This window comes from Oryzias latipes, chromosome 17 (genome assembly GCF_002234675.1).
Source record: "Oryzias latipes chromosome 17, ASM223467v1".
Lineage (NCBI taxonomy): Eukaryota > Metazoa > Chordata > Actinopteri > Beloniformes > Adrianichthyidae > Oryzias > Oryzias latipes.
Window position 1 is genome coordinate 19,441,326 of NC_019875.2, and position 25,602 is coordinate 19,466,927.

Genomic DNA, 25,602 nt, shown 5'->3' on the forward strand with positions numbered 1-25,602 from the left:
GATTGGTTTTCATTAAAGCGCCTGTTTTGAGTCTACAGAGAGGCCTAAAGCCACACAAATGTGATTAACAATTCGAACCTCCAATTCATGAGAAGAAATTGAATCTGGGAGCCTGTTGTGCTCTTCCGTTGGTGCAAGCAGGTACATGTTTTTGTTACGCTGATGCCCCAGAACTGGAAAACACATTACCTTACAGCAGTACCCTTCATGTTCTTCATTACATGCTCGCAGCATGACATCCCGCTGCGCGACAACAAGCTGCGACCGTGGTACTAGCAGAGGTTCATCAGTGAAGAACAAAACTGCATTATCATTTAAAAAAAAATCTACCAGGTGTAGCTTTCCATTAAAAAAATGTTTCAGCTTGCAGCTACATGAACAATACTCATTTCAACTGAAAGTGTAGCTGTGCAAAGCTATAAGCACTTAAATCTGATTTAAAACATTTTCTTTGTAACTGACTTTATTCTGAATTTTTTTCTTAACCTTTTGTTAAAAACATTTCTTTTTTAAATAAACATATGCACTCAAAGGTATTTGATAGTTTACACTTTTTCTGTTTAGGATTTGTTTAGTGGCACTAATTGACATTAAACTTCATGGTTATTTCTTTTTGCACCCTCAGATAGAGGATGATGACCAAAGCGCTTGTGCTGTGCTCAATGCATGTTCTAATATAAAAGCCAGAGTTCATGATATCTGGAGTCCGGCCCAGTGTCGTTAATTTCTGTAATATGGAAGCGACAAGACCTGTGGGCCTAAACTTTGACATATGTAAGTTCAATAAAAACATCAAGTTAAATTGGAAAAATATAAGAATCAAAGTTAGAGAAACATTAAATTGAGTTGGATAAATATATGATATTTAGTTTTCTGTGATGTGATAAAAGCTACCTTGTAGTTCCCTAATAACATTCTCTAAAAAACAATGCCATCAAAACCACAACAGCGAGACATCAACTCACTGAAATGTGATCGGATGAATGCAAACTCATTAAAACAATTTTTACCATGATTAATGTTGCAAACTTGAATGAATTATTGAAATGATAAATTAAAAACAATATTTTAAACTTTAAAGAAATATTGAAAATGTGAAAAGAAGTGCATTTGAAGCTTGAATGAAAAACAAAAAAACAACCTTTAAGCCTAAAACTGTCACAGCTGCTGTTCTCAGTTTCCAGTCAGACTTTTATAAATGGAATTTTTAAATCGTCTTTTAAATTTTAGATTTTTTTCCACTGGTACAGCAAAGGTAGATAAAATAGTTCCCTAAAAACAAATCCTAGACACTTAGAGTTTAAAGTGAAACTGGTGCATTATGGGAAACCCCAGAAATGGCTAAAGGGTGATGACATTTTTCCTCTGGGGTTTGCTTATGACACAAAAATGCTGGTGACTGGGAACTGACAGGCAAATATGTGTGTTCTTCTACATGTTGAGTCTAGCGCTCCACATTTGGCTGGTGGTGTGCTGTATTATGCAGAGGGACGAGCAGATGGCTGACTGTGAAAGATAAGATACCCAACTTGATATTTGATGGACGAAAATCTAGTGTTGATTATTTTATCACATGCAGATGAAGTCGGGTAGAGAAGCAGCGGTACTGCATGGCCTGAGCTGGGCTTTTAGCTCATTCAATAAGGAGAATAACATTTATTTTTATTTTTAAATAAGGCGCTTTTTTTTCCATCATTTGCAGCTCTATTGTCAAAGGCTGACTAGTTTTAAGAGGAGCAGTCTCACAATTTCTGAATAGCGTCTTACTTCAAGTTTCTTTAAGAACTGCAACGGCTCTTTTCAATGAAGGTTAAAACAGCTACGGGCTTTTGTTTTGAGAAACATCACAGAGTTCTTAAAAAAAATCATATTTAGTATTTAAGGTCCCAATGCAAAAGAGTAAATTTACATTAAAAATTGTTATAAACTTCTTGGACGTTAGTAAAACCTCCTTAAATTAAACTTTGACAAACTCACTTAACCTTTCAAACATTTAAAAACCATTTTATGTTAATTCCAGCTGAAATGTTTTGTTAATGACCACATTAACAAAAAGAAGTCAACCAATAAAAACACTTTTAGTCAAAGAAAATGAAAAACCACTAAATCAACAGGAATGTTGGCTAAGGCAGATTTTTCTTTTCTTTCTGTTACTGGTCACTGTTTGTTTTGCTCAATACTCCCCTGCAGGGGTTGTAGCTGCTTGATATTTGTAGGCAGTTTCGTTTACTGTTGTCCACTCTAAAAGTAGATAGTATTGGTAAAGGTTTGGCTTTCGCTGTTTTTCTGAATCACCCCTGAGGAAAGATGCCTTTTTAGAGGAGGAAAGTCCAGGAAGTCTGCCTCAAAAAGGTTAACAGAAACATTAATTTGATTTGCATTACAAGGGCTTTGTATCGTTCCCTTTCACATGATTCAATATGAATGACCATATCGTTTATGACCAACATAAACGATTTGACGAACTTTGTGACGATACAGTATAGATATAGCTTAATAGATACAATCTAGATACGTACTAATTATTTGGCGTTTTTAACCATCTCCCATGGCACACTAGTGCCCTCATTAACTGATCTAAAAACATTTCCCATCTCCAGGTTATCAACTCTTTGTTCATCCAAACAGGCCCTGACAAAACACTGAGTAGTTAGGAATATAAAAGATCATAAAATACTTTTTTCTTTGTGTTTATTTGATTCTATTAAAGACAGTTTGATAAGAATGACGGTACTGCGATTTAGCTGTAGCTTCAGCAGTTTGTGGAAAAGTCAAGGTTAACCCTTTAGATGTCTCCACCAATCATTCTTGGAGGCTTAATCACACGTCATCAGTCTGACCAATCAGAAGTGGGTAAAGTCCTCACTTCCTTGTTTCGATTTAGCTCATAAAGTCTCTCAGTTCCAACAAAAATAACAGCTAAATCTCGTATTTAACGATGTAGCTTTCCACAGAATCCGGTATCAGACCGTGCAACAAGTGAATAAAACAATGAAGCTCAGAGACGCAAGTCTTTCTGCCCTTCTGCGGCAGTTTTCACACTACATCTCCCATGATGCATTGGGTTAAAGTGACAGCGTCTCAGCGCACAATGAGTCTTTCTTGTTAAACGTCTTGAACACGCATCAAACAGTTTTTAAATCTTCTAACTTAACTTTTATTACATCTTTTAGAAAAAACAGATGCAGCTTCCAGCTTTTTCTGCCACAATAATTGCACGTGAGATTGCGGAGGGGCTGTAGATCAATGCAGACTATGAGTTACTCCTTTTTTTTTTTTTTTTTTTTTTTGGATGCTGGTGTGCCGCAGGATTTTTGTCAAGGTTAATGTGTGCCCTGGCTCAAAAAAGGTTGAAAAACACTGTTTTAAACTATTTTAAATATAAAAGTCCTTTTTTGTCCCTTCTTCTTCTTACTGGCAGTTTTTATTTTAAGCAAATTGTCAAACATTAAAACCCGCCATTTTGGGTCTTTTATTTTGAGCTTCACTTTCATTTGATGCGCGTCAGATTCGCTACACAACGCTTGTCTACAAATGTTTTCATAAACTTGACGCTCCAGACACACGTGGGAGGAGTTACTGTCAAATGTGATCCGCGAATCACGTTCAACGAAAAGTGGTTAGAAAGTGGGTCATGGTAGTTTATTCCGGCATTGTTTGAAGTGCTGTGAAAAAAAGGGTTATCATATGTTTAGAGCACACATCCCTCGTTGTGGTTCACTTAATTTGTAACACACATGTGATAGGACGTGTTTTTGCTACCATCACATGTACTTAAAAAGGCAGACAGTAGAGAACACAACGGGAAGAGAAATGGAGAAAGTTTGACAGAAACTGATTATTTACTTCCTGATTGATTTTAAACTTTTATTTTTTAACCAACATTATCTAGTTAGTATCTGTGTTTTCAGCCAATACCACTGTTACTCCCAGTGCCTGATACATTTTTTTGATTCCAATCAGACCAAACCGCCCTAAAGAAGTTTACAGCAGCTGCTTGTTTTGGAGGGACATTGAGCAAAGTGACGAGACGTTTTCCAACGTCTCCTTGAAAGTTCCCCCTCAGATGGTTTTTGTCTTTGTCTTTTGTCGTTAAACTTGAGGGATACATACAGAATACAAGTAAGTGTGTATTTTGTTATATATATTTAAAAATCTTGGATTTTCTTGTGGCTAATGTGGTTTTCTGAAAGAAGGGATCCTAGAAATGAGTTGCTTGCACCACAAAATGCATCATTATTTAATAACCGGCTCCAGATCTCTGCTGCTGCTGTAATTATCAGTTTTCTCTTCCAGTTTCAGAGCATCTTTCATGTTGTCTGGTACGTTTGTGATGTATGGATGAATCTAAGACCACTATTGTTGTAATATTGGGCAACATAAATAGAATAGAATTGAATTGAATCAATGACTATACTTTCTGATCAAGCTGATTGACCTGAAGTTTGGGAAAAACTGCCACAACTTTGCCTCCAAATGGCCAGTCAGTGCCCAGCAATTTTCCATCACGAACAATGGCCGCCGTAGCTTACACAGCCGCCGTGACATTTTCCCAGTGGACGGGAAACATCTAAATGCCAAGAGGACACTAAGGGGCCAAATCAGACGAGGAGTCTAGATGGAAATGGGAGGCAGCTCAAGCTACAGGACACACAGTCCCAATGCAGGGATCTACTAGCCTACAATAATTACTTTTGTAATATCTTTAATGGGGTTTTGTGGGGCCAGCTTGGTCCAGTAAGCTGTCACTCTCCTCCCTCTGTCTCCACTCAGAGACCGAGGCTGAACTAATCTTTCGTAATTTAATCAGCCAACAAGCATTTGTCTGAAGATCCCCTCTCATTAAGACATAGTTAATCGCTGCTCTTGTCTTTAAATTGCAAATCTAACTATCAATACCCTTAAACTGTAAAAAAACAAAAAAAAATTTCAGCTCATCAGTAAAAGCAGCAAAAAAGGGTTCCAGGTAATTTTTGTTGGTGCCTGATTGCTTAACATTTACGTTGGACAAATCCCTTGATATTAAACACAAAAAGATAGATTGATGACGTATTTGGATTGTTCATTTATTTATTGATTTTTATCACAAAATAACAAATAAAACCAGAAATAATTATTTTTCCTGACACCCACCAACTGTGGATGACAGGCACATACAGGTATCACCAGTGTAAACTGAGCCAGTTCCAATCATTTGAATAAAGAAATATTTGGATTCTCCTTCTTTGCATGGGCAGAATCCATTTGCCAGCTTGCAGTGATAGCTTTAGTTTGTTTAAAGCAGAGAGAAAGACGGTGAATAATTCATTCAAGGAGAAAGTAAAGATAAAGGCTGCTTCTCAGCATGCCAGGAGCTCACCAGTACCTGCTGGAAGACATGATTTCCTGTGATAAGCCAGACTGTATCTGGGTAAGAAATTCAGCTTTAGTCTTTGTTTTTGCATGCATTTGTTAGGATAGTAAAGTAGAAGAATTAACTTCCAAGTAAACATATTTTACAACAACTTAGTGAGTAAAAAACGTTTTCTTATGTATAGATAAGGAGAACTATGGTAAATAGGAAAATTAGGTCACATCCTGAATAAGATCATAAGATACACATGTGGTCTGTTGCCTTTATGTTGGCCCGCGAGAGCATAAAAGTTTTTAATTTCTTAAAATACATGTATTTTTTAGTCGATTACATATTATTTATGCGGAGCTGCTGTTTGCAGGTCTTATATGTGTGTGTGCAGATAAATTGTTGTCATCAAACCATCAGTTGGATGCAAGGCTGTGTACAGCCTTTTTTTTTGTAAAATGTTACATGTGTAATACAAGTTCTTTCTTACTGAGTTTTATGGTATTTTTTTTAATCACTTGGACACCTTGACCCTTCATTAATGGAGTTATGTGGGTTTTAATAAGCAGACACAATTTAAAAGGATTTATGCTAGAGTAACAAGCAAACATGTTTTCTATGCAACTGTAATTGTCACTTTAACGAGTTATAATAAATAAATAATGAGTTATTTAACATCAAGGAGTAGTTACATTTTTTTTCATTACATTAAGTTACATGTATAAGTTATTTCTGGCCCTTTGAGGACGGCCCCTATGCTGATACGGCCCTCGGAAAATGAGTTTGACACCCCTGTTCTAGCATGTAACCACCGTGTTTGTAAAAATGACAAGCACTGGCCGAGGAAAAGATCTACTCAAGGAACATTTGGGACTCCTTTGATCACCTTTTTGCAGAAATATCCTATATTAGTTTTATCCAAAGTTTGCTGGATGATGTAGATGTGAGAAATGACCTGTGGCTTCTATAAATGTTGGTCGATTTTTAATTTAATTCCATTTATCGTTAAACTTCTGATTGGAATTTTTATTTTTTATTTTATTAGTTCAAAATACATACAATTGGGGGGAAAAATGAAATCATATTTAAAAACAATGGGTGATTATTTTTTTGTTTTGAACAATGATATTGTCTCTTACAAGCTTATAAAACATGACCTTGTTATCCACTAATAGGGTAATGATTAAATATGTTAAATGTGAAGATGTAAACCACTTTATAAAGCGATGAACAAAGTTTAATGACTTTGGGGATTTTATTGGGGGGGGCTGATTTTCTCAAATTTGCCGCCATCTCAGCTGGCTATGACATCACTGTTTCTAGTCTTTACCAACTGTTCCCTTCCCTCTTGAGGGTTCCTCTGGTTCATAAAAACTCCATTATCTCATTGTCCCGTGCTGCTTCAGTGAGACGGACTCCAACAGTAAACATTAAAAGCAACAATTAAAGCTAAACATCTAAAATAAGACGGTAAACAAAAGGGGAAAACTGCAGCCGCTCAACCTTCGTTTGCATTCTGACTCGTAGCCTGTTGAGCTACGTTCACACCATTCTCTGCAGCGTGCATTCAAGCAGCCACTTTCAATGAAAAGCCTACATAAATGTAGGTGTCATGGGGTCACGCATAGCTACACGCATTTTTTAAACCGTTTGCGGCCATTGTGCATGCGTGGAAAGTAAAACCAGGTCAAACTTTGACCAATCAAGTACTTAGATTTGGTGGTGACGTATCTCTTCCCTTTAATTCAGGGAAGAGACAACTATTTAAAAGGTGATCATGGAGGAGAAAATAAAGGGTCAATAGCGTGCTTTTCAGAGTGAAGTATATGAAGTAGATGACTATATTTTACCTTTAGCACGGTAAGGAATGATTTATTTAATGAAATATGACTTATTTTCGCAGCTCATTTCAAACCCAATCTCTGAGGCACCGCCTTTCCCTCTTCGTGGGCGCCGCCCATTTCACGACGTTGACCTAGAGCTGGCCTCGGCAGCGTGTCTGCATCTCAGCCACGTATAAAAACACCATTCAAACTTTTGCATGGTTGGATGTGCATATTGTGCTTATAAACGGAAAGGTTTTTTGCCAATCGCCACTGGGAGCGGTGCTGGCAGTGCAGACTCTTCTGGGAGGGGCTGTTCCCCACATATATATGTCACAATATGAGGACCCACTCATTTTCATGGATTGGGAGGGGCTGGTATTCAGAGAGCAGCTTTTTAGAGATCAAAGATGGATCAAACTATTTTTCGTGAGGAATGAACGTTATAATACATTTGAAAGCTCAGAAAGGTGATTTTCCATGATATAGGCCCTTTAATAATTGCGGTTTGTGCTTGGCCGGAATTCTATGACACCAAGTCTTTTATTTATTGTAATAGAGCTGTGGAAGAAAACGCCTGAAGCAAGATATTTGCACCGCTTTGGCATTTTGCACCAAACCTCTTCCATAGTGTAAGTGGTAAACATGCACTAGTAAACGGTAGCAAAAGAAAAAGAAGAAGTGGCTTTAGCAGGCTAAATTGGCGCATTCCTTTAACACGCGTCTGTAGCTTCAGCAAAATGAAAACAAAACGAATAATAATCTTTGCTCACAGGTAGTCCAATGTGTCTAAACTTTTTAAGTTTTGAATTATTTTTGTCAATTTACAAACTGATTGTTAATGTTGTGCATATAAAGGGTGACTGTTTCATAGTTGCATTGTTCTAAAGTCATGTTGAGAATATGTTTGGATGTGTGTGTTTAAGAGTTTTGATTTTCTTCTTTTTTTTTTATAGCAGATTTGTCTGAACACGATTCTTTTTATTTATGCTCCTTACACTTCATCTCTCCTGTTTCAGGCCATAGAGTTTCACTGAAGCAGAACAATGTGTGTGTGAGCATGTGTGTGAGCATGTGTGTGTGTCGACACGTCTGTGTTTTGGGGATAAATGTGTGTACTTTCGCTCCATATCCATCTTCCTTTGCTCTCCCCTTCCCGTCTCTCTCTTTCAAACATCCCTCCTCGCTTTTAGTGATGGTGGGAGTGGAGCGAGAGGAGGAGGAGGAAGGAAGGGGATTGAGGAAGCTGAGAGGTAAGAAGGGGTGGGGGTAGGGGGGCAGATGGTGTGGTTGGAGAGAAAAAGAGAGCGAAGGAGAGCCATTGGCGAGCGGCGGGCCTTTTTGGCTAGATGGCCGGTGGGAGGGCCCATTGTGATGCAACGTTGCATAAATAATGCCACAGGGCTCCTAAATGCTCTGTTGCCATGGGGACCTTTGTGCCTCGGTGAACAGCGAGTGTATGTGTGTGTGCTTCATGGCCCCCGAGGAAGGAAAAAAGAGAAAGAGACACAGACATAGAGACAAAACAGGGAGTGGAGGGGAAAGCTGAGTTGCAGTCAGCTCAAGTGACACTTGTGGTCTCTCTGTCTCTCAGTGTCCTTCTGTGTCTTTCTTCTTGCATCTCCATTACTGGCTGTGTCTTGACCTAGGACGGATGAGTGCTTGGAAAGCAGAGCTTGTGCTTTCTCATCAGAAAAAATGCAGGACATCCTTTGAATCTTTTCTCTTTGTGAAGCATGGTCCATGTGAAGGTACGTGTCACCACTTTTCTACTTTGCCGACATTTGGAGTCCTTCCCTTCGCCTTCACTCCAGGAGCCCCATCTGAATTCCATCATTCTCCCCTCTGCAGCAACAGGTGTCTGCCCGTTAGCCATGAATCGGAGGGGGGGAAGCTCAGAGGGGAAGAGAGAGAGGGGGGGGGGGGGGGGGTAAAAAGAGGGGGGCTTTTGTTTTCCTGCATTGGAAAAGAAAAAAAAGAAAAACTTGCATTTGAATTCTCACGGCTCGGCATCAAGCTAGTTAGTCAGTATTTGCTCACAGCTAAACAAGCGCGCAGACAAACAAACAAACCCAATGCTGCTGCCTTCATCTCCTGCAGAGAAGCTGCCTTGAAGTAGGTTTCGTCTTTCTTGGTCTTTACACCAACTGATTGGGGAGTTTAGATAGATTCGTCTGTTTAAAAAGTCGACTGTCTCGCGGGAGAGCGTGCATGCAGCCGCTTTTTAGATGTAGATTTAAAATTAAAAAACAACTTTATTGTGCAGTACGTTGGTAAAATAATAAAGAACTTTGACAGGACTCGTCCATAAAAGTTTATTTTAGATGCTACGTGCAACTTTTCCTCTGAAATTCAAACTTACTTAATTTTGTTTATTAACCCCCTTGATCCCCATTGATGCAAATATGCATCAAACCAATCCGGCTCCAAAATTACTTTAATTTAGAATCTAGATGAAACCAAAAACATTTGTTATTTTTTTTTCTTCTCAAAGCTGGAAATAAATTCAGGCACCAAAGGTTTAAATCCACTCAACTTTACCTAAACTTAAGTACACAATGCCCTCGGCAACATGCGATCAAGTGAACCTTTTTCAAAATGAAAAGTCTATGTAAACGGCCATAAATGCACGTTTCAGGCTTCTGAGTTCAAAACCTTTGCGGTAGTGCGTATCTACACAAGTTTCTATGACAGCATGCCCATTAAACGGCCAATCAGGGACTCTGATTTGGTAGCAACATATGGATGGTGACCCTTTCATAGAAGTGCAAACCATTGGAATATTGATCAGGGAGGAGAAATTAATAATTGCGATTGCATTTTCAGTGATTGTCTATGTTAATTCCAACAAACTCGCTTGTGTTTTAGCGCATCTGAACTGCATGTTGGAAACATTTTTTGTGTTTTACTCAGCATCAAGGACACTTTGGAGTTTTTTCAAAGTTAATAACTGAAGACTTTTCTAAAACTTTGTGATTGTCGATGCTGATTAACAGCAGAGTTGTGCCCACACACATGCTCACTGCGGACGTACAAACACATTCATGCATTTCTAATTATCGATGTGTGTGCGTGTTTTCACAGCTCTGAGAGTCCTTGCGTGCTTGCCAGTTAAGGGTTTTGAGGTCAAAATGGTGCAAAATTCCGATGAAATTTGCTAATTAATTTAGAAGTTATTACATTAATAAGTCATTATAATCGCATAGTGTTATATTAGCAGGAGGCCTTAGGGAGTAGCAGCAATGAAACTTTCACAGACCAGTGAAAATCCCAAAATGCTTCATTTATTTGCTGGATTATAAACTGATTTGTTTATTGCAAAAACATGGTTTTGAGAATTGTATTTTAAAAATTCTGCTTTTCTATTACATGTGTGAACTATGAGAGTTTAAAAAAGCCTGATGCAGTTTCTCTGGCATGTCAAAAAGTTAAATAAATCCTTTTAGTTTGCCCCCCCCACCACCCCCACCACCACCACAAATGTGCTTATGGTGAAAAATGGAGGGGAAAAAAACCTGTGGTTGCATTGATCACAGAAGCATAAGAGTTTTCCTAGACAGAAGGGTTAAAGGTCATGTGCCTTTAGCTGTGTTTTCTAGGCTAAGCACACTCAGATGTTTAAGAAACACTAGAAGAAGCCCCTCCCTTGTTGTCCAGAGTGAAAATCATACGGTAAATGCGTGTTCTAGAACATGCGTCACAAGCCGAGTGTGAGGGTACCATTAGGCTGCCAACATCATTGTGTAAATTTGTGTGTGCATGGGTGAATGGGACTATGACTGCATACACCACGCTTTGGGCATTCATAAATGGTGGTAAAGTGCTATATAAGTATACGCCATTTGCTATTTAATTTATTTCTATTTGGTTTGGCTCATGCAAATGCAAATAAACATGTTTTATTCACGTCTTTATGACCGGCTGAATCTTCAGATCTCGTTTATTAAATGCGCTTAAGTCTTCGGTCTTTTCTGAAGCAGATTATAAATGTCATAGTTTTAAATCATTGTGTATAGTTGTGAGTTTTTTGGCATGGAATGAAAACACAATAAATTATGTTTAATCAGCCTTAATGATCATCAGTATCATGTGAAAATACTATAATCACTTGTTGGTTTGGTTTTGTGCTTCAGCTAATTAGTGGTTATACATCAAACACAATAATTAAGCATAACAAACAAAAGTTTTTTTCTGCTGTAGTCCAAGTGGGACAGGATTTGTTTTAAGTAGAACAAAAAGCAATTCAAAAGAACCATGAACAGGTTATGTTTATATGTATATATATATATTTATATATATATTTTTAGATATTTATATTTATGTATTGGTTGCAGGACTGGCATGCAGGAATACAGGGTTTGATATTCCCGGGGGGAATGAGCAATCAATTGTAATTGAATTGTAATTGTAACATGAGAGACAATGAACCACATATATTGTTTGGCTCAGACGTCGCCTGGCCAAACAAGGTCTGCGGACCACAGGGGACAAGAGCATCCTGATGGAAAGTGGGCTACTGCAACAAGACCGAAACAAGTTAGCATGCTACTACTCAAGCAATCCCACCTAGAGGGGTTACATGCAGAGAATGTGGAATGAATGCTTCGAAACCCACAATCCAGGCTAACTCCCAAACAAGTGGTAATGTTCTAATATCCAGCAGGTCATAGAGAAGGCTATACCACACTCCCACCCTTAGCTTGGGTACACAGCCCCAACAACCACAGATATGCTGAGAGAGGCAGCAACTGACCTGAAAGACAGGTTCATGTCTAGAATGGACACTAGGCAACCCCGACACCAGCTACAATGGTTAAGTGATGTACCGCCTGAAAGTTTCCTGGAAGCTGTGATTGAACCATTGAGTGCAATTCCTACCACAACAATCATAGAAAACAATGAACTGGTTTACACCTCAGCAACAGTGATCCTTGAGATGTTTGGCTATAAGAGCAACTACAGAAAACAATACCCACCATGGAAACAACGGTTAGATGCTAAAATCAAGGCAACTCAGGGGGATGTGAGTAAGCTGACAGAGGCTCAAAGAGGTACAATGAAGTAAGCAAGTACCTAAGAGATACAGTGAGATGCCCATACCTGAAGCACTGGAAACTGCCAAACAAAGGCTCCTCCTGGCGATGGAGAGCAGAGGATGCAGTGCTGGAGGACAGATCCTCATGGGAGGACAAACCCCTGCATGGGATGTACCACCGGACCATAACTGTAGTGGCTGATATCAAGAAGTCCTACCAATGGCTAGAGAGGGCTGGCCTACAGGACAGTACTGAAGCGCTCATCCTGGCAGCTCAGGAACAAGCCCTGAGCACCAGAGCCATAGAAGCTCAGATCTACCACACCAGACAAGACCCAAGGTGTAGACTGTGTAAAGAGGCACCTGAAACAATCCAGCACATAAGTGCAGAGTGTAAGATGCTGGCAGGGAAAGCATACATGGAGCACAATCAAGTGGCTGGAATAATATACAGGAACATGTGTGCAGAATATGGACTGGAAACCCCAAGGTCAAAATGGGAAACTCCTCCGAAGGTGGTAGAGAATGAGAGGGCAAAGATCCTGTGGGACTTCCAGACTGATAGGATGGTAATGGCCAACCAACCAGACATTGTAGTGGTGGACAAAGAACAGAAGAAAGCTGTTGTGGTGGATGTGGCAGTGCCAAGCGATGGGAACATCAGGTAGATGGAACATGAGAAACTGGAGAAATACCAGGGACTCAGATAAGAACTGGAGAAAGCATGGGAAGTAAAGGTGACAGTGGTGCCTGTGGTAATTGGAGCACTTGGGGCAGTAACTCCCAAGCTGGAGGAGTGGATAGAACAGATCCCTGGAAAGACCTCAGACCTCTCAGTCCAGAAAACCGCAGTGCTAAGAACAGCTAAGATACTGCGCAGGACCCTCAAGCTCCCAGGCCTCTGGTAAAGGACCCGAGCTTGTGTGAGAAACCTCCTGCGGAGGGTATGAGGGGCGTTTATACAGTATATATATTTATATATATATATATATATAAGTACATAATTTCTTCCAAAATTAGGTTGTAAATGTATGCCTCAATAAGTTGTAGATTTACAGGAACGAATTGTGCTTTTTTGATGATAAAATGTACAGTTAGCTTTTAAAATGTTTCAATAGACAATCAAACATTAATTGTTTAATTTATGTTGCAAACAATTCAAAGAAATCAAGCAGACGTCACACTACTGAAGAATCTCGCTAAATTTAACAGTCCATGTACTTTTAAAAAAATCATTGCTATTTCCTTATAAAATTCTGTCTTTTAAAGCACACATTTACAAATGTATTCTTATAAATTTGGGATTTTTTTTCATAATTTTACAAATTTATTCGCCTATGTTATCTATTTGTTGTTTTTATTGTGGCCCTAAATCATACAGACTTATTATAAAAAGCACATATAAAGTGAGTCAGACAGGTTTTTCAACTCAATTGATGAATTTAGATGAATATGAGAGATCACAACATGATAAGAACTTCCTGTCATTTTTTTTTTTTTTTTAACTTGTCCTGCCCAACAGCTAGGCAAACAGATGAGAGCTGAGGGCCTCTTGTGTTGGACATATTTTATTTTAACAAGAGGGGTTATTCATCTTCAGACAAACCAAAGGTATGTCTGAATAAACCCCTTTTGTAATTGAGGCCAAACTTTATTAATTTCAATCATGTTTGAAAATCTTTGGTGTTGGACCGGACGGAAAAGGAAAGAGGGGAAGAAGAGAGAGGGACGTTAGAGAGAGGGGGGGGGTAGGAGGGTGATAATAGGAGGGGAAGGGGGGTAAGACCATGAAGCAGCATAGAGCAGACAGGTTTACTGGTTGTTTATCGTTACGGTACGGTTCAAATGTAGTACAAAAAGGGCGGGGCCTGTTCACACACACTCAAATATTATCAACACACCTGCTAGCCGCAAAAATGTCCACATGTCAACATGCACACAAAACAGATAGTGTTCACGAACGCATACCTATGCCTTTAAACCAACTAGTGTGAAATCTTTCATTCATTCAATCATGCAAACTATTAGTGCAAAGGTGAGCTAACACCTGTGCTCAGGTGAGTGTTTATGTTCTTCTAAAATGGATGGTGGAATGTGAAAAGAAGGAGGAGGAGCGCCCAGCGCCCCCACACCCATACCCCCGCCGCAGCAGCAGCGGCAGCCGGAATTCCCCCAACGCCACACGGGAACAGGCAGGGAACAACCGCCCCCCGGGCGACCAAGACCGCCACCCAGGCCAGGGCCAGCAGGACCGCCGCGAGGCCCCCAGAGCCAGAGAGCAGGGAGGCGCAGAGGGAAAGAGAGCGCCGCCCCAGCCCAGCCAGGAAAGCAGCCCCCCGCCGCGCCGGAAGAGCCCAACGCAGGGCCCCACCGGAGAGGGACGCCCACAGCCCCAGACGAGCACCCCACCACCACCCAGGAGTTCCGGGCATCCCCCCGCCCCGACCCCAGGTACGAGCCAGGACCCCCCAAGGGAGACCCGCTCCGCACTCCAGGCAGCCACCCACCCGGCCCACGGTTGGTCCAGGTAGGAGCAAGGCAGGGGCCCGCCGCCCCCGCCCAGGAGGGGGGAACCCCGGGGAAAAATGGGCGGCCCACAAGGGATGTTATAAATATGGCCCGACCAGGCTCGGCCATGTTGGAAGTTTGGCGGGGCCCAGCGCCCAGGGGCAAGGACCAGGACCCACCCCCCAGGGACACGAACACCCCCGGCTCAGGTGTAATATGAACCCCCCCACCGTGCGGAGAGAGCACCGCCGGGCCCAGGGAGCCGGCACCCAAGGGACACGGCCGCCATCGCCAAGGGGCCCGCACCCCCCACCAGGGAAGGGGTAATGTGTGTGCGTGTATGGGTGTTTGAGAGGGTGTTTGTGTGCATGTGTGTGTGTTTATGTTTGAATGTATATATTGAAGGGGGAGGGGTGTGTGTACTAAGGGGGGTGCAGTTAAAATTGGCGAGTAGGGCACTAAGGGGACATCTCCTGATTACTCACAGTGATGTCCCCTCACCCTCCACACCAAGGGGCCCTAAATGTCTAAGGTGCGGTTAAAATTGGCGGGTAGGGTGCCAGGAGGACATCTGCTGCTTGCTTGCAGTGATGTCCAAGCACCCCCCCTACCAAGGACCCTACATGTCTAAGGTGCAAATAAAACCGAAAGAGGGGGGGCCCACTCCATACGGCAATCATAGGAGGGGGGCCACTCCCAAGTAGCCCCCCCCAAGGCGCATCGCAGGCTAGACCCCCCACCCCCTCACCCTAATATGAGGTTATATAAGGAAGGGGGTAAGTTGGGGACAGCTGGTAGACTGTCCCCCGGTGGTCAAACAGCCGTCCCCCAGCCCACCCCCAGCAAAGGGGCCAGGGCCACCCAGCCCAGGGGCCCACCCCCGGAGGCGCCGACACCCCAGGCCCTTGCACCACCCACCACACACAGAGAGAGAGGAGCCAGAAAGCGTCACCCCCCCCCCGGAGCAAGCCCAGGCCCCCACCCCCAGACGCCGGCCCTAGAAGAGCTCTGGTCAGGCCTCGACGGGACCGAGGAGGCTTCCTGTCATTTTTTCTGTTGAATTGAACCTGTGTGTTCATAGTTGTCATGTCAACAGTGCTGCAGCACACGCTGTGCGTTCTGTTCAAGGTTCTTTTTGAGTGACTAACCTCGAAACAGTCGACACATTAGCAGCTACATCAGCTAAACCTTTCTGAGGTTTAGGAGGAAGAAGAATGCTGTGTCCGAATTACCTTCCCACTCAATAAAAATCGATATAGTGTGGGACTATCAAGTACCCTGGATTTGAAAAGTAATTCTGACACAATGCTCAAATTCTTTTTTTTTTAAACAGCAAACATGACTTCTCCAATTTCCCAAAGTAAAAACCTAATAAATTTGAATATTTTTCAAAGACTATAAATGAATCCACTGTGTTCTAAAAATGTAAATGGTTTAGAAAAGAAAAATTAAAACATCTGTTTCCAGGATTAAAAAAAATTGTTGAAGGACAATGCATTGTGGTCTATATCGGCAAATTTAGGGAGCATAGATGGACACTGGTTTTTCGCAGAGACTCCTGGGAAATTTCCTGGACTCTCAGTTTTGGAATTGTACATTTGGACAGCGGAATGCTCTATGTAGTGCAATAAGTATTGAGTAGTGAACAAATTTTAACACATCCCCAAACTGCTGGCAAAGTGTAGCGCTCAGTTTAGTGGGAATACGCATGTGCAGTGACGTATGTATCAGAAGATATTCAGTTGGCTGTCTGCATGTCAATCAAGGGACATCCTATGAAGGTAATAATATTCCAAAATGGACGAGCTTGTAGATTTGATGTGAGAACTTGTATGACTTTGCGCAACAAAAATCTGCATCTGTGTTAAAATCGTGTGCTGTAAAGTAAACTAGTGTACACAAAAGATAAATGTCAAGTCAAAGAAGATGATAGTTTCACTTAAATGAGATTGAAACGTGGACACAAAACAATTTCTACAAGTGTGTAGATTTATGTTTCGACAAATAATATCCCATCCGACAAATTACTGTTTGCATGTGTTCATTTAGAGTTACAACCTCAAATCAGCGGATACAACTACGCAAATCTGCTGCTACAAATTATAGCACACCACAACTGCGCTCGGACGTTTGACATATTCCTTGCGAGATATTTGTGTCAAAATTGATCCTTGTCCGATGTCCGACACTGGAACGGGGGGGGGGGGGGGGGGGGGTCTTCAGTGCATAAATCTAATTTGTGTGAAACTATCTTCTTCTTTGACTTGACATTTATTTTACGTGTACACTCGTTTTTTTTTTATCACAAGATTTTTACACACAGATGCAGATTTTTAGTTCTCACATTCTATTTTACAAGTTCTCACTTAAGATCTACAAGCTTGTTCCTTTTGACACATTTTTACCTTCATACCATCCTTGGCTAACAGCATTTTTTATTTATTTTTTCTTTGCCATCAACTTGTTGGACATCACCTAAACCTTCATGCATTGCCATTAAAGTTTTAAATTGTCATTAAAGAGACTTCATTTGCACACAGATCTGCACATTTCAAACACAAAAGAGGATCATCAAGTTTGCCTAATATACATTTTTATAAATGAAATACAGGTAGTAAACTTGCTGTCTCCTAGACACTATTCTAACTAAAAATAGCTCTTTAGAAGGTTTTTCTGGCACTCTGAAACCACGTCCCCTCTGTTTGGCCTGTTCTCCCACTACAGATTGCAAAGTCTACATCCCATCAGTTCTAACCATGTCGGTGCCGGCAAAGCCAAATTGATGTTCACGACGACTGTAAATGTGACAGTAAATAAATTGACACATGTTGTGACACATTCTCTCCCTCTCTCTGCAGGAGCTGCAGTTTGAACGTCTGACCAGGGAGCTGGAAGCTGAACGACAGATTGTTGCCAGTCAGCTGGAGAGATGCAAGCTTGGCTCTGAGACTGGAAGCATGACCAGCATCAGGTGTGTGTGTGTGTGTGTTATTTCAACACCTGTCAGATCCTTTTTTTGTACATTTTTCCCGTGCTTGTCAGCTGCGGTCTTGCAGGTGACTGGCTTTACAACAGGTCGCATTAGAGTCAGGCTCCTTGATGTGCGCTAAAAAATCGCAGTTCAAAAACGGGCTTGTTTTGCTCTTGAACTCGGCAGGCAGGGTTCCAGCAGTCATGTGGTGCATCAGATTCCCTTCAGTCCTTTGCTGCTGTTTGCTCTTGTTTCTACCTAGTCTGTTGTGGTGGAGTTGTAGCCATTATTGATTCTTAGCTAAACAAAAACCAAACGTATCAAGGTTTTCTCACATGATGCTGCATTTCGGGAACCAGGATAGCATTACCCTCACCAGGTTTTTGTTTAGCGCTGGCTAACATTTAGTGAAAGGTGGTACACTCTGACTGATAAGTAAAAAAAGAGGTACGGAAGGCTGTTTGTAGGGGTATCAGGCTCCAAATGTATTTTTGCACACAATTTGTAGCTTTCATATAAAAGAAGTTCAGTAAAATCTGTTTAAATGTGAGCAGAATTGAAAAAAAAAATGCTGTCTCTGGAGTAGCCCAAGAATAAAAGTGGACAAAAATGAGTTCAGCTGCTTATTTGGAAGGGGTATTTACATGCTCTCACGCTAGCTTAAAGGATCTATCCAACCTTACGGTTTAGAGCCAGATGCCAAATGCTTGAATTAGAATGGGGTGGAGCAAGAAGCTTGTGGCCCGCCCAGCGTATTTTCTACACCACAAACACAATCTTTTTTAAACAGCATATTTCCGTCTGAAAAAAGAAATGCTCGGAAATGAAGTTTTAAGCCTAATTTTCTCAATATATGCCCTCCATCATGGGAAAAATGCTGCAAGAACATGTTGAAAACAACAAGAAACACATTTTTCATTGGAGTGGGTTTTTAAACTGTAGACTTTTAGATGCAATTGTAAATTTAGGCTCCATGAGGGTGTAGTGCTCACCAACCTTGCCATGAAAAGGCTGTGTTTCAAATCCCGACCTTTCTGTGTGGAGTTTGCATATTCTCCTCTTACATGTGTGGGTTTTCTCTGCCTACCACAGTCCATGCTTCATGGGTCAGGTAGTGACTCTACATTGTCCTTAGGTTTGTATATATTCTCTGTCCAGTCAAAGGCCTGTGACGATAGGCTCCAGCAACCCTATGACCCCCAAAAGAGATTAAGCAGGTTTAGAAAATGGTTAGATGGATGTTTTAGGTTCTATGATGCAAACACATCCCCATCTTGGTCATTTTAGTCTTTTTTTCCAGTTAAAGTAGTTCTATTATGTCAAAAGCAGCAGTCAAAAGAGCGTGTTGGGTGTTTAGAGACGTCTGATTTGTTGTACCAAGTAGAAGAAAACTTCATCTGTCATTATGAACTTCTGATTAGGTTTGGTCCTGAGCTTCATCTCAGCTGTTTGCCCAAAGACCACAATCTCCACATTCCACACCAGCCCAAATGTGAAAGCAGCACTCCTGACACTGTGCTGGTAATGTACTTAGCCGGTCCCTCAGGACATTGTAACGCGATTAAAGACCCAGTCACATTCTCTGTTTCACCCCCTCCACTAGTAACTCACATAAACAGATGCGCACAATCCATCATCTTTTCTCTTCTTTGATTCTGTTAAGCGAGCGGGGATTCTGTCTGTCTCAAACTAATTACTCATCTGCTTCTTTTCTAATTGTCATTTCAATTTGAGGGGTGGACCAACAAAGAGCAGGAAGACGGGCTAAAACGGATTCATTCAGCAGTCTAATTAACTGCTGCATGCATTTAGCTCTTCAGTGCTGCCACAGGGCCGCATTAAAGAGGGGGGGGGGATTTAAAATGGCAGCAAAACAGTATGGAAGGCGATGGGTTCCAAAAAAGCACTTCTTCCACATCATCAACCAGCTGCCCATGGACTGAGTTAAAGTGGCTAACTTGATTAGACCTGATTATTATATAGTTTGCCATTAAACATCCTGTGGCTTTGCACTATGCCTTTAGTTCTTTTCCATAGGCTGACCCCCTTAATTTTATTTCTTGCTGTATTTTTCACACCTAAACCCCCTTTTTTTCTCATAATCTGGAATGCCTTATACATGGATTATTTCTTGTGTTTACTGATGTCGAAGAGATTTTTCAGAGGAACACGGTGCTCTGTCAAAATGTCAGTCGTTTTTTTTTAAAGAGTTCAAGTGTAATTGTGAATATGCTAACCTGTTTATTATGTAACTGTGTCAGACTGAGGCTTTTTTTACGTATTGCTAACAAGGTTGGGAGTTAGCATAGTCACAGTAACGTTTGTTTGAGTGTATCTGTTTTTTATGTGCCGCAAACAAGGTTGTTTTTTCTTGTGAATACGCTAATGAAGCTAATGTGTAGCTGTGTTAATTGTTTCTATTTTTGCGTGTTACTAACAAGGTTGGGTACGACTGAGTTTTAGGGCCAGTTTACAAAGAGTTTTTCTTTTTTAAATTAAGACATTAAAGTCGTAAATTTACGAGAAAGAAGTCACAACTGTTAAATTACGACAAAATAGTTGCACATTTACGACTATAAATCTTGTAAATCTATGAAAAAAAGTTGCAAATTTACGTCTTTAAATCTCATAAATCTGCGAGAAAAAAGTTGCAAATTTACAACTTAAAATCTCGTAAATCTACGAGAACAAAAGCCATAAATTCACGAGAAAAAGGTCATAGTTGGTAAATTACAACAAAATAGTTGCACATTAACCACTATAAATCTTGTAAATCTATGAAAAAAAGTTGCAAATTTACGTCTTTAAATCTCATAAATCTGCGAGAAAAAAGTTGCAAATTTACAACTTTAAATCTCATAAATCTACGAGAAAAAAAGTTGCAAATTTACGACTTTAAATCTTGTAAATCTACGAGAGCAAAGTCATACATTTACGAGAAAAAAGTCATAACTGTTAAAATAAGCAAAAGAAGTCACAAATTTACAACTTTAAATCACGTAAATATACGAGAAAAAAGTTGAACATTTACAACTTAAATCTCGTAAATCTACGAGAAACAAAAGTCATAAATTTATGAGAAAAAAGTCATAGCTGTTAAATTACGAGAAACAAATTGCACATTAATGACTTTAAATCTCGTAAATCTAAGAGAGCAAAAGTCATAAATTTACGAGAAAAACGTCAAAGCTGTTAAATTACGAGAAAAAAGTCGCAAATTTACAACTTTTAATCTTGTAACTCTGCGAGAAAAAGTTGTAAATTTACAAGAAAAAAAGGTCTTGTATCCCCTATACTTCATGAGTCCACACTTATGACGTATGAGGGATACTGTTGCATGGTGGCTATGCGCCGGACTCTGCGAATACTAGCTCCTTACTGACCGGGTGCCCATGGAAATCCTGTAGGACACCCACACAAACTACACTCCTACAATTTCCTAATTTCTAACGGTCAGGCTGCAAGCACTGACCGCACAACGGGTGCGCAAGGAGTAGTAAAAGTAGGTTACATTTGTTTGCTGTACAAATTTTGTACAGTCACTGCTATGTTTAGAATTGAGAGTGCATCCTTTTTTGGAATGCAGGTCATTCATAAAGAAGTGACACAACAAATGTGTGAAGTGTTTCCCCGTCGTCTTTGACTAACACCAGATCATCCTTCTTGTGGTTTGTTTGGCTTTAGAATAATAGTGAAGGCTTTCTTTGCTGCTTTCTTTTCATAATACTGAAAATGACAGGGCAGACATTGTTGCTTAATTATAACTTGAGCGGTAAAAAAGGTTTGAGGCTTGAAAGTGATGGCTGGTCAACATGTAGTTTTATTGTCACCCTCACACACAAAACCCAATGATAACGAGTGGGAGAAAGGCAAATATATGAGATGTAATAACACCGTGCACTGTACAACCCAAAAATATTCACAGCAGTGCATTGTTTTTAGGCATGCCTGTTAACTTTCTGAGTCGTTTTTTATATTTTTGTGGGGGTGGGGGTGCAGTTTTGAACATGCATGTAGAAGCTGTGTTGGGTCAAATGCGGAGAACAAATTTTACACACCTAGGTAGGTGCGTGACAGCTTGTGGGACTTTTTAACTTTGATTTCTTTCTCTAGAAAAAGAAAAATCAGATGTTCTAATTAGATCCTCATAAGTCTCTGAGATTTTGGGTTTCTATGAATATAATAAAACATAACATGATATGGTATCACATAATATGAGAAGATGCTCAGTGGCATAGTTGTTACAGCAATAAGCCCTAGTTTGAATTCCGCGGAGTTTCCATGTTCTCCTTTGATCACGGACGGGATTTCTTTAGACACTAGCTTCTTTCAACAATCTAAAAAGATTACACATCGCAGATAAAGTGATGAATCGGAGTTGTCACTAGGTGTGAATGTGAGTGATTGTATGTCTCTGTGTTGCCATTTAGAGTGTACCCTCACCTTTGCCCTACGGCTCCAGCATACATGTGACCCCCAAAAGGGATAACAGAAGGATGGAAAATTATATTGGTTTCAAACTGATGTGAAGAGTTGTTAAAGGAGTCTTTTGGAACTGGTGTGACTAAGGGTTTCTCGAATTTCTCCACTTCTCCCAGAAAAATCCTTGGCAATTACTTTTAGTTTCTGTTATGAAGAGCATGAAAAAGTTATTTTTCTTGCATATGTTAAATTATTCAGATCCACCGTCATGTTTTCCAGAGTTCAAAAGTGATATGGAAAATCTTCCTGTCTGCTATTAGCAGCTTTAATGATAATATCATCATTGTTCTGCAACTGAAAGAGGTGGTTCTGACTTACATTTCTAGGACATTTTGAAAATAGAAACCAAATAACTCCCAGAATAGAGCCTTGTGAGACACCCGTAGGCCATGTAAGATAACATAGAGGCACACAAACTCATCCTGCTGATTAATAAGACTAATGGCTAAACTGTTTTCTGTTTTTACACTGTAAAAATCATTTTCCTTAAATATATGTATATATATTTTTTTCTTTTTATTGTCAATTAATAAAAGCCCCTTCTTTTTCATGAACTCGTTAAACCAAACAATAAAGACATAATTTTGAAAATAACTGAGAATTTAGAACAGACTCCACCAAGATTTGTGTATTTTTTGACCAATTTGTCGCAAAGTTCCATTTCTGAAGCAGCATCAGCTCCAGTTTCCAAACAAGAAGATCATAGAATGAACCACAGGTAACTCCACATAGTCGGATTGATTGATGCTTATGAAAGAAAAAGTCTACAAAGAAAACAATAGAGATGCTTTTTTAACTGAAAAGCTAAAAAACTGGATCTCATGTGTCTCAAAATATATTCGAACTTCAAACTTTAGTCCTTGATCTGTGACTTTTCTAACTACACCAGTCACAGTATTTCTCTACATGTGCCTTTTATCTTTAGTCTTGGTGTCTTACTTTAAACATTTTATCTCTGGATGTGCTTTTTTTAAGTGCTAAACAATCTTTTAAAGAGCTGCTTTCAAGGGCCTGACTTTTTAAAAGATGTTTGATCCACAAAGACATCAAGAGAATGTGAGTGTTATACCACCTCGATCTACAGAGGGGACATATATTTTAAACTGATTCATAAATTTCTTTTATATATTTCACATTAAAGTTTTCTCAGTTTTTTTCAGTCTTTTTTATAAAAATAACATGTGGTTGATGCAAGAATGCAAAATGCCTTTAATCCCTCCATTTATTTAAAAAATAAAATACAATATGCCAGACGGCAGGAGATAAATGATCATTTTTCTATTTTTTTTTCTATTTGCTGAAACTTAAATAGCATAAGACATAACATTTATTTATTCATAACCCTTGTGCTATCTTAGATGACCCCACCCTTGCATTGACGTGTTCTCCCTACCATGACAAAGGTGGATAAAGGTGGAAAGATTTCATGTAATGGACACCAGTGAAGATCACAAATCATTGAAGAAAAAAGGTGCAGAGCACTGTCTAGTGGGTCTAGATGACCCAACTCCCAACGTTAAAGTGCCTAGGATAGCACAAGGGTTAAAGAGTAAGAAACAACTTTGTTTACTAAAATACACTAAAACAGAGTGAGTTTCTGCTAAAGAAAAAAAAAACTTTAATAGAGAAGACAAAGTTAAAATTGAACATTATAAACCGAAAACAATCAACAATTTTACATAAAATATACTTGAAAATTAAACTGGTATTTAAAAGAAATTCCTCACTATAAACATGTTTAAATTTATCGTCATATCATGCTGCAAGACTTGGCTTGAAGCTAATCATTTTTTTTCATATTTCATATTAGTTTATTGTACTTTTTTCTTTTTGGGGGAGAAATATTGTAAGTAAACACACTTCAAATTAAAAATCTGTCTTAACCTCTTCAGTCACCTTTTCTTCCTAAATCTAACAGTCCCAAAATAAATGAGTACTTTTCTGTACTAGAGTATTCCTTAAGTGGATTTCTGAAATACTGCCCCTCATTACTTTTTTTTTTAATGTAAATAATAACTTAACCTACAAACTTTTTAGCATTTGCTTGCAATACCACTGACTTTTTTTTAACATGTCCAGTAAAATTGGGTGTGTAAAGTAATGTTATTTATGTACATGATCATTCTATTTATTACTGGTCTGAAAGTGTACATCACCTGCTCCCTGGCACCTGTTCTGTAATCTTTTAAGTGGACCTTTGAGAGTGTGCACATTCATCCCGAGCGGCCGCAGATATCGAGGCTTTAAAGGGAATTGCAATGGATAGCCATGGCTACTTGTCCGACTTGTCTGGCTATGCCCATTTACAGTCTTTGTCTGTTAATCGGATTTGCGCCCGCTTGCCTGTCTGGCTGCGGTGTGTATGTGTGTGCCTGCATGTATGAGCATTGGCTGCAAGTGTTGCACCCGGGGAGACCGACCAGCACTTGTCTGGCGCTTAAATGTGGCCCGTGTAGCGAGCCCAGCGAGGGTCTATTACCCAGATGCAGTCGGAGCTTTCTGATGCCAGCTCTCTCACAGATCTGTGATTCTTTTTTCTGTTTTTTTTTCTTCCTTCACAAATGTGAGAATATATGCAAAGAAGTTCAGCTTTCATAAGAAATGTTTGATGAGAATACAGACACTTTTTAAAAATGGTCCAAACGAGGGAAAAGTCTTGCTGTGTACCACTCAGACAGCTCATTGACGCTTTTTTAAACCCAGTTAAAACCAAACTGTTACATTGAGACGATAACATCAAGATAAAGAATTTCTGTAAGAATCGGGAAATGTAGAGCAGGATCCGAATGATGAAATGCGATCATTTGAACCGGATAAATTTTTCACTGTGTCAATAAAGAGTGTGCAATTAATGCAGCTAAACTGAGACAATGGTGAGTTTCTCTGTGCAATGCATTCTGAAGACAGATAATCAGATGGAGTGTCAAAGAAACAGTGGAGTCAGAGGGGAGATGGCAAACGCGTCAGTGTGATGACATTTTTGCAGCTTTGCAGTAAGAGGTGCTTCACTGCTATGAGACTCCGAACAAAATTATAAAAACATGCAGAGTTAATTGACTTTTCTTGATTTATTAGAGCTGTGTACACGACAGACTCACAATGCAGTATATCTGGAATGAGTAATAAACCTGCACATTTTATCATTGACATAATTGCAGTTGCTCGCTCACTATCTATTTTGGTAATGCACTCATAGATTAGCTTGTTAGTTGTTGCTGTTTGGGTTAGTCTGAAGCAGAAATTTTGCCAAAAACCTGGAATAAAGAGTTCATCTTTAAAGATATGCTTTGATGGAAATTAAGCTTTTGGTGTTTTTAACAAAGGCAATTAATCTTAAAATTGCAATTCTACGTGTTTTTTTTATACAAATCGTTGTGAATTAAGAGCAGATGACAATGTAGATGGATGATGGGAAGTGGAGACGGGCGTACCCCGCTCACAA

General features: G+C 39.9%; 1 protein-coding gene across 11 annotated transcripts in view; it reads left to right on the forward strand.

Annotated features, from left to right (window-relative positions):
- Window positions 1-25,602, forward strand: part of LOC101168153 (catenin delta-2) — a 181,499-nt gene that overhangs the window by 61,542 nt on the left and 94,355 nt on the right. For 9 of the 11 annotated variants that reach the window (XM_023964880.1, XM_023964879.1, XM_023964878.1 and 6 more), the window contains exon 3: window positions 17,566-17,678. In XM_023964880.1, coding sequence (XP_023820648.1) covers window positions 17,566-17,678 — 113 coding nt within the window. Of the gene's footprint in view, window positions 1-8,696; window positions 8,916-9,171; window positions 9,280-17,565; window positions 17,679-25,602 lie in introns of those variants that run through there. The other 2 variants (XM_023964887.1, XM_023964888.1) reach the window with 2 other exon arrangements.